The sequence below is a fragment of the Camelus ferus genome, chromosome 12, assembly GCF_009834535.1.
Source record: "Camelus ferus isolate YT-003-E chromosome 12, BCGSAC_Cfer_1.0, whole genome shotgun sequence".
NCBI lineage: Eukaryota > Metazoa > Chordata > Mammalia > Artiodactyla > Camelidae > Camelus > Camelus ferus.
The window spans coordinates 33,841,981-33,857,033 of NC_045707.1; the positions used below are offsets into that span (position 1 = coordinate 33,841,981).

At 38.8% G+C, this 15,053-nt stretch overlaps 1 protein-coding gene across 1 annotated transcript in view; it reads right to left on the minus strand.

The window, feature by feature from the left end:
• The window catches only part of GRIP1 (glutamate receptor interacting protein 1), a 614,867-nt gene that overhangs the window by 138,920 nt on the left and 460,894 nt on the right, over positions 1-15,053 (minus strand). The window contains 4 exon segments of the mRNA XM_032493355.1: positions 560-635; positions 5,930-6,013; positions 12,499-12,644; positions 14,729-14,864. Coding sequence (XP_032349246.1) covers positions 560-635; positions 5,930-6,013; positions 12,499-12,644; positions 14,729-14,864 — 442 coding nt within the window.

The window sequence follows — 15,053 nt, forward strand, 5'->3', positions numbered from 1 at the left end:
CCAACAATACGCCTTCACTTTCACTAAAAGTCACTTCCATTCGGACATCCATGGTCACCATCAAAGGGCAGTCATAAGGATAAGGATGTTGGCAACAGTAAGAGTCAGAACACCACGACCTCTCTTTCCAGGTTAGGAGATGAGCAGTTGGAGAGGATGTGTGTCAAGGGCCTTCCTTAAAAGAGCTGGCTGCCTTTTATCAACTGCCTCTCAGGTATGACAGGCCCTCTGCAAGGCACCATAAATCTCCAGGCTTTGATAAAATGAAAAAATGCCTACCTTGAAAGGTAGGCACCATTATCTACATTTTACACTGGAGGGAACTGAGCTTAGAGCTGTTAAGTCACTTGCCCAAAACATAAGGTAGTAAGAACTTGAAGCTGGAGTTAAATTTTCTTTCCTCTGATTCCACAGCCTGAACTCTTTCTGTTTTCACATTCCAACATATTTATTTAATATCTATCTGTTGCTGTGAAATTTCTAATTCATCCACTTGTATGCCAAAGTCCCCAGCTTTATTTAATCTGTTTGGATGGGGACACAGAAAGATGAAGCTTACCTGTCGGCAGGCCCTCCAGGACGAACACAGGTTATTACCACAGGACGAGATTTATTCCTATCGTCATGTGCTCCCCCTAGCAAGGAGAAGGAATGCGGCTTACAAAATGCTCTCATTGCTGCCATTAAAAAAATTCAGTTACAAAGTATCAGCTGAGAAAGTGAGGTTCATTTTATTGTTGTACATGTGAAGTTTTCCTTCTGGCATGCAACAGCCTTAAACATCTTACTCATTTTATACAGACTGTATGTTTGAAGTCAACATTTCTCCACCTCTCAATAAATATATGACTGTAATCTGCGGTGATACATACATAAACTGTTTAATAGCTAGTGTGATAAAAGCATCAAGTAATTACAAGTTCTAGTCCAATTAGAACAGCTGCTGGCTGTAAACAAAGTGTAGGTAGGTACCCCTGGTGTTAATCAACCTGGACTATAACATAGGTGAGTCTACAATCTGACATAAAGGAAGCAACAAGTAAAAGGAAAAAAATCCAAGTATTAAAAAAAAGAAAAAAGTTCGAATGGCTGAAATGATGGAAATGTCAGCTACCTTGATGGTGGTAGTGGTTTCGCTGGTGTACACATCTATCAAAATTCATCAAACTTCCATGTGAAGTATGTGTAGTTTATTGTACAGGAATCATACCACAATAAAGGTGTTAAAAAATTTTTTTAAAATGAGGGTGTTAAAAATATTAGTGCATTTTAAAATCACGACATTTTTAGTACCCCCACCATGTTTTGTTTCTGATGTTCATTTTGTATCTTTTTGTGTATCCCTCAACTAGTTACTGTAGTTATAGCTAATTTTACTAGTTCTGTCTTTTAACTTCACACTAACTTTGTAAGTGGTTGATCCACTACCTTTACCATATATTTGCTTTTACCAGTGAGACTTTTTCTTTCATATGTTTTCTTAATTATGTTTAGGGCCTTTTCTTCACAGCTTAAAGATGTCCCTTTAACATTTCTTGTAAGGCCAGTTTAGTGGTAATGAACTACTTTTGCTATTGCTTGTCTGGAAAATTCTTTATCTCTCATTCAATTCTGAATCTTAATCTTGCTAGGTAGAGTATTCTTGGTTGGAAGTTTTTTCCTCTAGCACTTTGAATATATCAAGTCACTCCCTTCTGGTCTGCAAATTTTCTGCTGAAAAAAAATCAGCTGACAGTCTTATGGGGGTTCCCCCCTTTTTTTTCTCTTACTGTTTTCAAAATTTTCTTTAACTTTTGATATTTTAGTTATAACGTGTCTTAGTGTGGATCTCTTTGGGTTTATATTGTTTGGGTTTCTCTGCGCTTCCTGGATCTGGATGTCTGTGTCCTTCTCTAGATTAGAAAAGTTTACAGCCATTATTTCTTCAAATAAGTTTTCTGCTCTTTTCTCTCTCTCTCTCCTCTTTCTGGGACTCCTAAAATGTGAATGCTAGTATTCTTTATGTTGTCCCACAAGTTCCTTAAGTTATCCTCTTTTTTTAAAAATTCTTTTTTCTTTTGGCTACTCTGTTTGAGTGATTTCTACCACCTTGTCTTCCAGGTAACTGGTCTGTTCTTCTGATCCATCAATCTGCTACTGAGCCCTCTAGAATGCTTTTCAGTTCAGTTATTATATTCTTCTGTTTGGTCCTTTCTCATGTGTTCTTCCTCTTTGTTGAAGTTCTCACTGTGTTCATGCATTCTTTTCCTGAATTTGGTGAGCATCTTTAATGACCATTACTTTGAACTCTTTATCAGGTAAATTACTTATCTCCATTTCATTAGGGTTCCCCTCACTGTTGAAGTTTTATCTTGTTCCTTCGTTTGGAACGTTTTCCTCTGTTTCCTCATTTTGCTTGACTCTCTGTGTTTGTTTCTATGCATTATTTAAAACAGCTCTCTCCCAGTCTTGAAGGATTATTCCTGTCTTGATGTGGCCTTTTTATCCTTTGTTAGGGAGCCGGAATTCAGCATTTTCTTAGGTTCTTTTTAGAGGAAATTTTTTTATGTATAGCTGTATATTTGTTGCATCTGTGGAAGGAAGTGAGTTCAGGATCCTCCTATACCACCATCTTGAACCATCCTCCATCCACTTCCAGTTTCCTAATTATTGTTTGTATGACCTGATTTCCTCATATATCACTATCGTGGCTGCCCATCTGGATGGTCTCTGGTTTGCCAGTGTGTAGTAAGTATAAATGTTGCCATCAAGTATTTTTTCTTTAACATTTATGTTTGTCTGGGAGGACAGACTGACATTTCCCAAATCTGGCAGAGGTAGAGAGATCAACTTAAAGAACCTAGCCTAAGAGAAAAATTAAGACATTCACTGTTCCTGATGAAAGCACATGCTTCCTTTATGCTCATTTCTTTACAAGTGATTTATTCAGTCTGGCTGATTGGTAAAAGCTCCATTTCAGTATTTAATTTCTTTCATTCAGTTTGATGGCTTCTTTTAAAATTCTCTCTTACTTAAAATAGGAAATTTGTAACGTTCAGAAAAAAAATTTTAATGGAAATTGACAATAAGTTATAGCACATGATTGACTATATTTATGTAAATACCATTATGTAACTTCTCTTTTGAAAGGTGATCCTAAAGAGAGAGGTTTGGCTTTCCCCTGAGGGTTATTGATTTAGAAAAGGATAGGGGCTGAAGACAGTAAGAAACCTTTCCATTATTTTGATCTGGAAATATAAATATGCAACAGTGAGTGTACGTTAAAGTGTGAGAATTTCTTGATTTGTGATGTTTTACCATTATTGGAAATAATGAACCAAGTGTACTTTGTGATTCACACTTAGGTTCTGGATGTTTGGAGCTGTAAAAGACGACTTAGAGCCCACTGATATTTTCAACCCTGGTTGCTTATTAATATCAGCCACCTGGCATGCTTTTTAAAAAATATCAATGCCAGGGACCCAGCGCAGACTGAATCTGAATATTGGGCTCCATGTGTTAAATCTGTATACATACCTGCAATTTTACAGTTGAGAATGACTAGAGAAACTTCCTCAGCTAAAATAAAAAGCAACTTAGTGGCAGAGTGATTTTCCTGTTAGCCCAAACCATCTTCCTTGGTTTGGTGGCAAAGGAATTAACAGAAACTTAACTCTTCATTATTTAGGCCAGAGCATCATTTTTCATTTTATTGATGGAAGGTTCTATTGTTTGGGCAGTCAAGATTTTTTAATGTTACACATAGCATTAGAAATGTTAATTCCATACATCAGCTAAAAGCCTGGCTTACTGTTCAAAGACCTGTCCTAATTGGGTAAGAAGAAATTCTCTAGCACTAAATGAACATGCTTCATCTGCAGTATCTACCCCTCCCTCCTTCCTGAATGTCCTGATATTCTCCATTGATCTAAATTAAGCTCAAATCCCATTTATGCCATAATGTCTTATCTGCCATGATAACATTTATCCACAGTACTTTCTCATTCTGCAGCTCTTTTTGTGATGACCCAATGGTTCTCAGAGGATAGGTGGTGGCCACTTGAGCAAGGAAGATCCTCCAGATGGGCTTCAAACTGATTTGAACATGTAAGTTCTTTATTGAGTCCCATTAAAAAAGTATGCAAAATTAGACAAATTTTTATGTTCAACCAATGTACGAAGGGAGTTACTAAAGCCTACAAAAATGTGGTACTCATAAACTGGAATTGGCTCACTATTATTAAGGTTTTAAAATCAGTGTAATACTAAGAAATCTGATGTCTACACAAATCTAGGCATCATTCATTCATTCATCCATTTATTAACGGCCTATGATGTACCAGGTAGGAGTCGAGGCTCATATTAAAAAACTCTTACTACACATGCACACGTGGATATTTGAAATTCCTGCAAATTGTGGGAAGGACATTTTGTTAACATCATATCAGTAGTTGCCTCGAGGTGGTTGTGGATTTCAACTGCTTCTATTCTTTTTAGTTCTTAATGATAAATTACTGTTGGTTTAGCTCTTTCATTAGCAATTGGATTTGCTATTGATTAACCGTACAGCAGCTAGTGATGAATATCTGCACCAGCAGTATTTTTTACTGCAGCATTTTAGTAATTAGGCATGCAATTCAAGCACACTACTCTTTCATATCTATACTGCAAAAACAGTAAATACTACTCTCTGAGGTAAAATCACTTGTACACTGACTTTTCATTACATTCATCTAGCTTTTTATATAGAAACTTGGCAATGGTTAAGGTAAGTGATCTTGGGATCTGTCATTCCACCTAAAAATAGGACTTGGTCAGAAAATAATTACTGGTGTAAACTACTCAGTGAGTTTCTAGTTGCCCATTTTCTCTCATACTCATTCGGGCATTTTATCAACTTATGTCTTAAATTCACTGGACTGTAATTCCCTGTAGACAGGGGTCTTGTCTCCTGATTCCATAGTACTCTGCCTTATGCTGATATGTTGATGTGTCCTTAATGAGTATTTGATTGATTAATTCGCTAAATGATTGACATAGAATTAAACCTAATGCCTAAAGCTTAGTGATTTAAGGCAAGTCTGTGTAAGTGAACATATCTCTTTTATCCCTTGATGCATGCATATTTATTAAGATGCTTAGTTAATTTTAATTAATATTTTAATAACTTTGACAGAATTTGGACTCTAGTTAAATACAAAGTGTAACAGGTAAAAACAAACAAAAAAAAAGTCAAGAAATGTTAAAAATTCCTGAAGCTTCCCTACTATCCTATTGAACCTAAGTGTCATACTAGGAATTACGAGTTGTTAATGCATGTGTAGTCTTTAAGGGGTGAAATTGTTAATAAGAAAACTAAAATATTAAAAGCCAAAACTGCAGCTCAGAATGAATGGTTTTGTAGACAAGCTGGAGTCACTTGAAATTTTTATTATTAATATCATTTGAAAATGAGATGAATTGAACTGATGTATACAGGTGCTCAAGGGACTAGATTGGCTGGAATCCATTCTTAGGACAATACAATAATAAAATGTATTTTAAGATAAAACAAGATAAAGTTGCTTAATCCTAGTCTTTTAAATCAAATCAAGATGAATTCATCAACATTTTTGACTCAATGACACAGAAAGTATGAGCGGGAAGGCAAAAGATATGTTGAAAAGTGGCAAATCAGTAGGATGACTATGAATTGACAAGCTTTACAAACAATGGCTTCTTTGCTCAGTATTAACAAACTGAAATAAATTAGCTAGATCATTTGGATTCCATTTTGATTCCCAATTATTGCTTTGTTTCTTTAAAGAAAAATGGGTACAAATGTTATAAGGTGACTTTAGGCACTGAAAACATCAGTTTTTTGATGATGACTTTCTAGTTCCCTCCAAATATTTCACTGACAAAATTCCCCAAGAATATCTGTTGGTTCTATTTTCTAACCATCACCTACCTCGTATTACAAAACCAAAGGTATTGCCTTCTTTGTGTAACGTGACCTCCACAGTTCGGAAAATAACATTCGATCCTTGGACAGCTGGATGCAGGGAAGAGAGAGGGAAATATAAGTCTTATGTCATAATAACATTTTTAAATTTTTTGATAGACATAAAATACTACAGTATTTGCAAATAATTCTTGTTGAGTAAAAAAACAGCAAAAATTTCTTTTAAAAAATGTTAGAAAAAATAATTGGAATGACATACAAATATCATAAAATAGTTATCTTTGTGAGTGACTTATATGGTTCCAGGTAGAATCAAAACCATAGGTACTTTCTTTTCTCCTGTGTAGCCAGTTTTTAGACAGAGCATAATATTCACATTGTTAAAACTCTGTATTACAAGAAAGATAATCTTCATAGGATAAATAAAATTGTTCTCCTTTTGTAAAATGCAAAAATAATATGATTTTTGTAAAATTTATGAGATAATTAATGTCTTTATTTTTGCAGATAGTGCAAGAAGAAAAAGCATTACTCTCAGATGGCCATTAATAGTTTAATCTGATGCAAATTGATTTTCTGACATGATGCATAGCAATTAAACAAAGATATCAGCGGCCCAAATGAAACTTGGAAGGCAAAATAAATTCTAACTACATTCAAAATATTACTACTGACTAATAAAATGAAGATCTACTTAATTTTACTTGATACCATCATGCTTGGTATATGTTTGCCTAGTTATTGCTCTCATTTCACAAAATGAAATTGCATTACCAAGCTGCAGTTTCTAATTATATCACACACAGTCTGAGGGTATGAATTGTATGAAGGAATAGACATAAACTATTCCTTAAGACTTTTTTTTTTTTTTAAAGAAACTGGTGAGTAATTCTGGTTATACAGGTACACTATTGCTAGATTAAAAAAACCCCCCAAATTTCCCCAAATTAATATTTTATCATTATGGATACAAGGATATTTTTATTCATGGAGACAGAAGAGTTTGCCATCTACAGAACTGATGGTCTTTGCTCCATGTCTTGAATTTGTACAACAATATCTAATTATCTAATGCTGTCTTCATGATCAATGACCCAGTTTTCACATCGTTACTAGATCCTGAAGGGTTTATTATATCAAGCTATCAATAAGAAATACACACAGAATTTAAAGACATCTTTGAAAAGAATGTTTCCTGCCATTTACAGGAATAGAAAGTAATTTTAATTAAGCATTAATTACAATTGTTTTTTAATTATTAGAAATCCTGAATCCTCAAAGGAATAGACATGATTATGAAAAGTACACAGTTAAATTCACAAAACTGCACATACCCTGGGACATAAACTACAGTAAGAACTTGGATCTGCTGAAAAACAATATAAACCTACAGCTGAACAAAATGTTTTGGTGCACTGCTGATTTAATTAAATGTCATATTCTGGCCATCAGGGGACTTACAGTTTATTCTAATCATCTAGGAACAGTACATGCAAATAGATGAAAGTGTTGAGGTACTGTTTTAATTAAATTTTAAAAATTGAGTTCAAACCAAAAGTTTTCTTATTTCTATGACCCAGAAAGCCACTTAATGAAATTGGTTAAGAACATGACCTTTCTGTTATATGGGTAAGGGAGGGGAGGAAAAGATATGGGGAGAAATAATTAATGAGTAGCGTGTGCCAGGAACTCTGCAAAGTGGTTTACAAATATTATTTCATTTAATCATTAAATCAACTTTCAATTACAGACAACCAAATTCCAATTCTGGGCCACCTGTCCTTGTTGGCTGAGTGGCTGTTCTGGGGATGCAAAGCCCTGTAATTTTAATTTTGCTTGAACTAAATCTTACTGACCACAAAATCTTACAATCAAATCTAAAGTCAATATAAAGAACTTGGGGATTATCTGCAGCTTTAGATTATCCACACTATTGCTCTTCATCATTGACAAAGATAAATGGGAATTTTGACTACATTTTAATACACTTAGTGAAACAGCTTTGGTCTTTATAATTTTTATTTGCATGACTGGCTCTCAGTGACTGGGTTTTCACATGAGTTTTGCCACACGAATTTTACTCATTACTTTAGGGGTGTGTATGTGGACACAGAGATCCAATTAAAGGGCTTACCCAAAGAATCAAACAGGGTACACAGAAGGGCTAGGTAAAAGCCACTTTTACAATGCAAAAAGACTCCTGCTTAGTATTCTAGTTGTACTGTTGTCCCTTATTTCCGTATGTGAATATGCGTGTACTTCTATACCATGAAGTGACAGTCTATATTTTACTACGGTAGAGCTGGTTTTTCTAAATTATATACTATTTCCTGGCCTCCCCAACCCAAATATCTATAGGAGAACAGGAGTTGTGCACTTTCCCACCTCATCACATTGGTTCTGCACATCTGAGTTGCTTTGGTCAATGGGATGTTAAGAGATGTGAGTAGAGCCTGGAAATGTGCTCCTGTGGTTGGGCTTGTCCTGGTTTCCCCCTGCCACTGCCACAGGGAAAGCTTTCCCTGGGTAGCTGCTGCTCCTTCAGACTAAATCTCAGAATGCAGCACGTGGAAGAGACCCAGGACGCCACCATCTCTCCCCTGTCATCATCATTATTATCCCCACCATCATCTCTGTCTCTCTCTCTTAGAATTAGAAACGAAAAGTAATAAGGCTGACATAGGGACATGCTTTAACACATTTATCTGAATTAAGGAAAGACTCCTTTAAAAAATATTTTTTGAGGGGGAGGTAATTGGGTTTGATTATTTATTTTTGGAGGAGGTTCTGGGGGTTTAACCCAGGACCTTGTGCATGCTAAGCCCGTGCTGTACCACTTGAGCTATACCCTCCCCCAGGGAAGGACCCCTTCTGATAGAAAGCTAGTCTGATCGCTGATGGTTTAATGGTGAGCACTGCCTTTGACAATACGATTCTGTGGCAGATATTTTCCATTAAATAAATGAGGTAAATTTGTAACTCCAAGGTTTGACTGGAAATGGTATTTAAAGACATATAAAATAGCATCATACCAAAAGTTATATCCTTTCCATCTAAGCTTATCATAAAGGTTTTTTTAAAACTTTTTTTATTGCGTTATAGTCATTTTACAATGTTGTGCCAAATTACAGTGTAGAGCACATTTTCTCAGTTATACATGAACATACATATATATTCATTGTCACATTTTTTTCACTGTGAGCTACCACAAGATCTTGTATATATTTCTCTGTGCTATACAGTATAATCCTGTTTATCTATTCTACATATTATTAATTAATTAATTAAATTTTTAGAGGATGTACTAGGGGTTGAACCCAGGACCTTGGCATGCTAAGCATGCAGCTCTACCACTTGAGCTATACCCTCCCCGCTAAGCTTATAAAGGATTTTAGGTGTTAACTAAAAATTGGATGGTGATGTAATATCTCAAAATTCTTTAGGGGTTATGTGACCAAAACATTTGAAGGCAGTCCTCTAAACCAACTTTTGATATACAAATACCCAAGACACAGTCTGGTAATATTCTAAATACAGTCTCAAAACACCATATAATTTTAAAATCAAAAAGAAATTTAGAGCTCTTGTAGATGGACTATTTCATTTTCACAAAGAAACTGAATCTCAGAAAAGGTAAGTGACTTGCTCAAGGTCAAAATTTCATTTTCCTTCTATCAGATCTCTGTCTCTCTCTGTCTCTGTCTTTGTATCCTACCCCCCTAAACGCCTCGCCATCACACATACACATACCCTTCCTCCAGTTCCTTCCAGACTCTGGGGTTGGCTGAGCCTCATATTGCTGTCATTCCTGAGAGAGCTACAGTCTGGGTCTGGGGTGGCCTGTCTTTCAGCAGACAGCTCTGTTCCCGGGGCCTCACTGCTGGAGGCTTGCTTCTGCTCTAGCTGTCTGGGCTCAGTGAAAGGGAGGCTTATTAATCCCTTCAACCTCTCTGAACTCAAAGATCTTATTAATTTACCTAAATGTAATAGAAAGAGACAGAGATAATCCCTGGAGAACAGACCTCTTCTATCTGATTTCTACCAAAAAATTCACACTTTTGCCTTTAAAAATATTTTCCTTTTTCCCATCAGCTTCATTGCGTGAAGGAGGAACGGCTGGTATAACCACCCAGTCATGACAGGTTTTAACCTCTGAATATTTCTGATACCCACCCTCTCCTCTGTAACCCTACTGATGCTATATTTATTCAGGACACTACCTCTCTTTTGGAAAATTGTAACAGCCTTGGGGCTTCTAGCCTCTGATCTCTTCTCCATTTGACTTGTTAAAATAAATCTAAAAACTCTGATCTGATGCTGCTACTCCTCAGCCTTAAAAGCCTTTAAAGGCTCCTTACTGCCCACGTGACACCATCCGCATGCCACCCATATGGCTCATAAGGCCCCCTTCACTTGGTGCCTGTTTACCTGAGTGAGTTCATCCCTCTCCAGGCCCTGTCTTTCCCTTTCTGCTCCAGCAGTTCCAAACCATTTGCAGTTCAACCTGTGCTCTGGGCTATCATCTTACCTCCTTGCTGTACCCTGTGTCTGGAATGTTCATCTTCCTACTGGGCCTGCATAACCTCCTTCAAACCCACCCCAAAACTTCCAGCTCTGGATCATCCATAATACTTGGCAAATCTCCACCAGTGGCCTCACCCTGAGTTCCTCTTAGAAAGAGATTGTGTTTTGTTGATATTCATGTCCCCGGTAGAATAAAAATGCTTAATCGAAGAGCATTAATTAGCTCGAGATATTTGACTCCTTTTAACTCCTTGGCAATGGTTTGAGATAGTGAGTTCAAGAAAACACAGTATTTTCAGTGTAATAATAATAATAATAATAAGGCTTTTTGAGTATGTGATTATGACCTAAATGCTTCACATGGTTATAGTCTTGAATTCTTACAAAAATTCTACATCCACTACAGCCATTTTACAGATGACAAACCTACGGCTCAGAGCTTAACTGGCATGCCCTAAGTCACAAAGCTAGAAAGGGGCAAAACTGACATTTAACTAATGACACAATTCAAGCTCCCAATACCATATTTTACTGCTCCCTTTTATGAAAATGAAAAATGTAGCAAGGTTTCGGGAACACAGACTCCAGTTGATTTGGTTATAAAATCACCAGTAGATTTTCAGTGTTAGATTTTCTGTTCATAAGAACAAGTAGGTACACTCACTCTCTGAGTGCTGTCATCTGGTCCCAAAGCACCATCTATATCCCCATTGCTCTTAAATTTACACTTCTAGTCCAGATCTTTCTCCCAAACTCCAAACCAGATATCCAACTCTTTTCTTGACATTTTCTCCTGGCAGGTCAAATAGGCACCTCAACTGTAGGAACAAACTTCTGATCTTCCCCTCACAGATCAGTTCTGCCCAGTCTTAACCACCCCCTTTAACGGCAGCTCCATTCTTTCAGTTGCTCAGGCTCAAAGCCTCTGGGGGTCTTTGACTCCTCTTTCTGCACAACCCATATTAAATCCATCAGGAAATCCTGTTGGCTCTGTCTTCAAAATAGATGGGGAATGTGAGAGCTTTTCACCATCCTCGCCATTGTCTTCCACCTGGGTGACTGCAATAATCCCCCAACTGGTCTCCAAAGCTTCTACCCTTGCCCCTGCTGTTCTCGCCACAGCAGCCAGAGGAGCCTTTGAAAACACAAATCAGATAATGTCACTCCTCTGCCTCAAACCATACCATGCCTCCCTGCTTCATCCACCATGTTAAGGCCCCTCCAGTAGCCTTCGAAGTTGCCTCTGTCCTTTATACTGCTGACCGCCTCCCCTACTTCTCCTCATGCTTCCTCTGCTCCAGCCACACTGCCCTTCTCAGTGTTTCTAGAACAACACCAGATACAGTCCTGCCTTTTGACCTTAGCATTGGCTTTTCCTTCTCTCTGGAATTCTCTTCCCCCTGAAATCCATACAGCTAACGAGCTAACTTCCTGACCTCCTTCAAGTCACTGATTAATGTCACTTTCTCAATGAAGCTGTTCCTGGTCACTTCATTTAAAACTGCAGTCCCGCCCTCAGCCCAACAGTCCCATCCCTCACCTTGCTTTACTCTCTTCTCTCACAGCCTCACGACCCAAAGCATTTACACTACATACAGCTGACCCTTGAAGAACAGAGTTTTGAACTGCGTGAATCCATGTCTATGTGGATTTTTGCAATAGTAAATACTGCAGTTCCACACAATACCCCCTTGTCGAATCTGCAGATATGGAGGAAACTCAGTTACGGAGGAACCGTGCATACGAAGAGCCGACTATAAGTTATACGTGGATTTCAACTGTGCAGACAGTTGGCGGCCCTAACCCCCAGATGGCCTTAAGGAAACATGAGTCCTAGATAATTTTTACCATTATCTATTCTCTTTCAAATTCTTCCTGAATAGGCTATAAGTATATCAGTTCAAATAATTTTTACATGTCAAAAAAAAAAAAAAAACGTGTTCTGCCATTCCTGTAGTAAGACAACGATGGTGAAAAAGAAAAAACAAAACCTGATTGTCTCAGGCAACAACATGGTGTGGCGGCTCTGCCTCAGGACTGTGATGACTTACAGACTGGCGGCAGCTCATACTCGACTTCGAGGACCACTCTTTCCCCGACATTCTTCAGCAAACTGATGATCTCGTCGTGGCGGAATTTGGCCAGGTTGATGCCATTCACTGCTTTGATATAGTCACCTACATCCAGCTGATCACTTCTGCAAAACAGGGAACATTGCTTCAGTGGACCCCTCCTCATCCCAGGCTGGTCTGACCATATTTTGCACTTTCCCATCATGGGTAAGCATGCAAGTTCAGAAGCCGGACACAGCAGGAGCCCTCGCCTCCCAGGATACAGCTGGTTCCTGGGAGGAGGAGTGCAGCCGAGGTGGATGAGGCACTCAGCGGATCCCTTTCACTCATGCTGTCTGGACACTTCAGAAGTGGGTGGGCTCCTGCTGTCTCTGACTTCTTCCTAACCCTTTACCTCTTTTATTTTTAAAGAGCACCATACAACAAAATAAAGAAAAAATTATTTTTAGCTGCCTTGCCCATAAAGAGATGATTCTCTGAGAGCAGATTATCTAGATCCTGGACACACTTGAGCTTTTCCTTTCTTCTCATTCCTTCTCATTTTTTGCTGCCTGCTTTTTTGGACATTTCACCATTTTGGACATTATGCTTTGGATATCTTCGCTGGGAGTTTGCCCAGAGCCAGTAAGAGGGTCAGTTTGTTTTGCCAGTCACTGCTTACAGCAGGGCTGATAAAAGAGTACTGGTAAAGAAGAAATTACAAGAAAGTACTGGGTTTCAGGAACATTCTTCTCTCTCTTCACCAACATACCAGAACCTTGCCTACTTTGGGGCTTTTGGTCAAACTGTACTTCTAAAACAAGGGCAGGGAAGCAAGACCAATGATAGGACTTAAAATTCATATCACTGATGAGGATCTTCAACAGTATTTTATCCCCAAATGAAAATACGGAATTCATTCATTTCACGTAAGCCCAGCTCCAATCTCTCCGCCTCTGGAGCCTCGCTAGTCTGCTCCAGCCTGCAGTACGTGCCGTCACGATCACCTCAGATCTACTGACTCACATTCACATGGCAACTTAATTGCCTGGTGCTCTGTGACAAAGCCTAGGTTACTGCTTTTTACTAAAACGCAATGTGATTACTGCTCCCAAGTTTTTCGTGTTTTTTATACCTTATTTCCTCTAATAGATTATAAGCCCCCAGGGGGCAGGGATCTTATCCTTAATTATTCTGGCTTACGACCTGTGAAACGGTAGTGGAGTAAACAATGAATATTTGGTGATTGGTGACACTCAATATAACTAGCACAGCATCCACACATCTGAATACGGCACTGCCCTCCCTCTCAGCTCCAATCACATGCTTTAGGGGCTACACGTGAGAAAGCCCTGGAGACACAGGAAGTCCTAGCATCACAGATCAGCCATGACTGCCAAAATATAAAGGAGCCTATGGTGTGGAAGGAAGTATCTTAAAAAACCTGAAGAAAGAAGATTAGGGTGCTTGAGTTGACATCAGTGTGTTTTCCAAACAATATCTCAGATCATGGAGCAACCCACTGGATTGAGGTTATAATTTGTACAAACAGGTTGATTATCAAAAGCCATCAGTATTTCAGGTGACACTTTATAAGACAAGAACTCTAAAACTTAATTTGGGATGATGTGGACAGGACTGCTGGTGTCCAGGACTTAAGGAACATTAACCTTACTTTGAATGAAAACTGAACATTCCACCCCCTCTGTCTGAGGTAGATTTAGAATTTGTCCACATAGCCAGCCCACCCCTGCCTAGCACCCAGGACATTCCATCTTCACCGACAACCAGTGCAGCCTGCAGTTCATTCGTAGGAAAACTGAGAATATGCAAACAAGTAAAATTATTATTTAGATACATGGAGCTGGGCCTCCCACACTTCCTAGGCCTGTCTTGTCCTTCTAGGGGATATGGGTCATCTGTTCCCCTGAGATGATCGGAGCATCTCACCCCCACTGCAGACCGTCTGCGGTCGGCGGCACACACAGGTGTCTTACAGTGAAAATTACTTGAGGACGTGGGTGTCCCTGAGATGACATGAGAGCTCCCTGGTGACTGTGACACAGGCCAGAACAGCCACGCTTCTGGAACGTGCCCCTCACCCCACGCTGCTGCCCAGCAGATGGCAGCTGTCGCTTATTTAGTAGTGACCTTTTCCTGATGAAGTTTTAATTTTTCCATTAATGACACCCTGTGCTCCTTTTTCTCCATCTACCCAAGAGGCAGGTACCTGGCAGCAATTCCTCCTTGCCGCAGGTTGGATACCCTCGGCTTCCCATCCTTGTCAATTCCGCCCGATACCGTCAGCCCGAGGGTGGTGCCTTCCTTCTTCATCAGCTCAACCACGGTGGAGCCCTTGAACTCCTCTGTTAAAAGAAAAACATTTGCTTTAGTAAATGAGAGTAGAAGCACAAGGGGTTGTTTTCGTGGGTGGTGAAGTGACTCCTCCCCGTAAACCGTTTGTACTTCTTCTTTCGTGGGAGAAGATCTGTGGCCTCTTTTCCATTGCAATTTGCAGAGTATCTCATAAAGATGAGCATGTGGATACAGGGAGG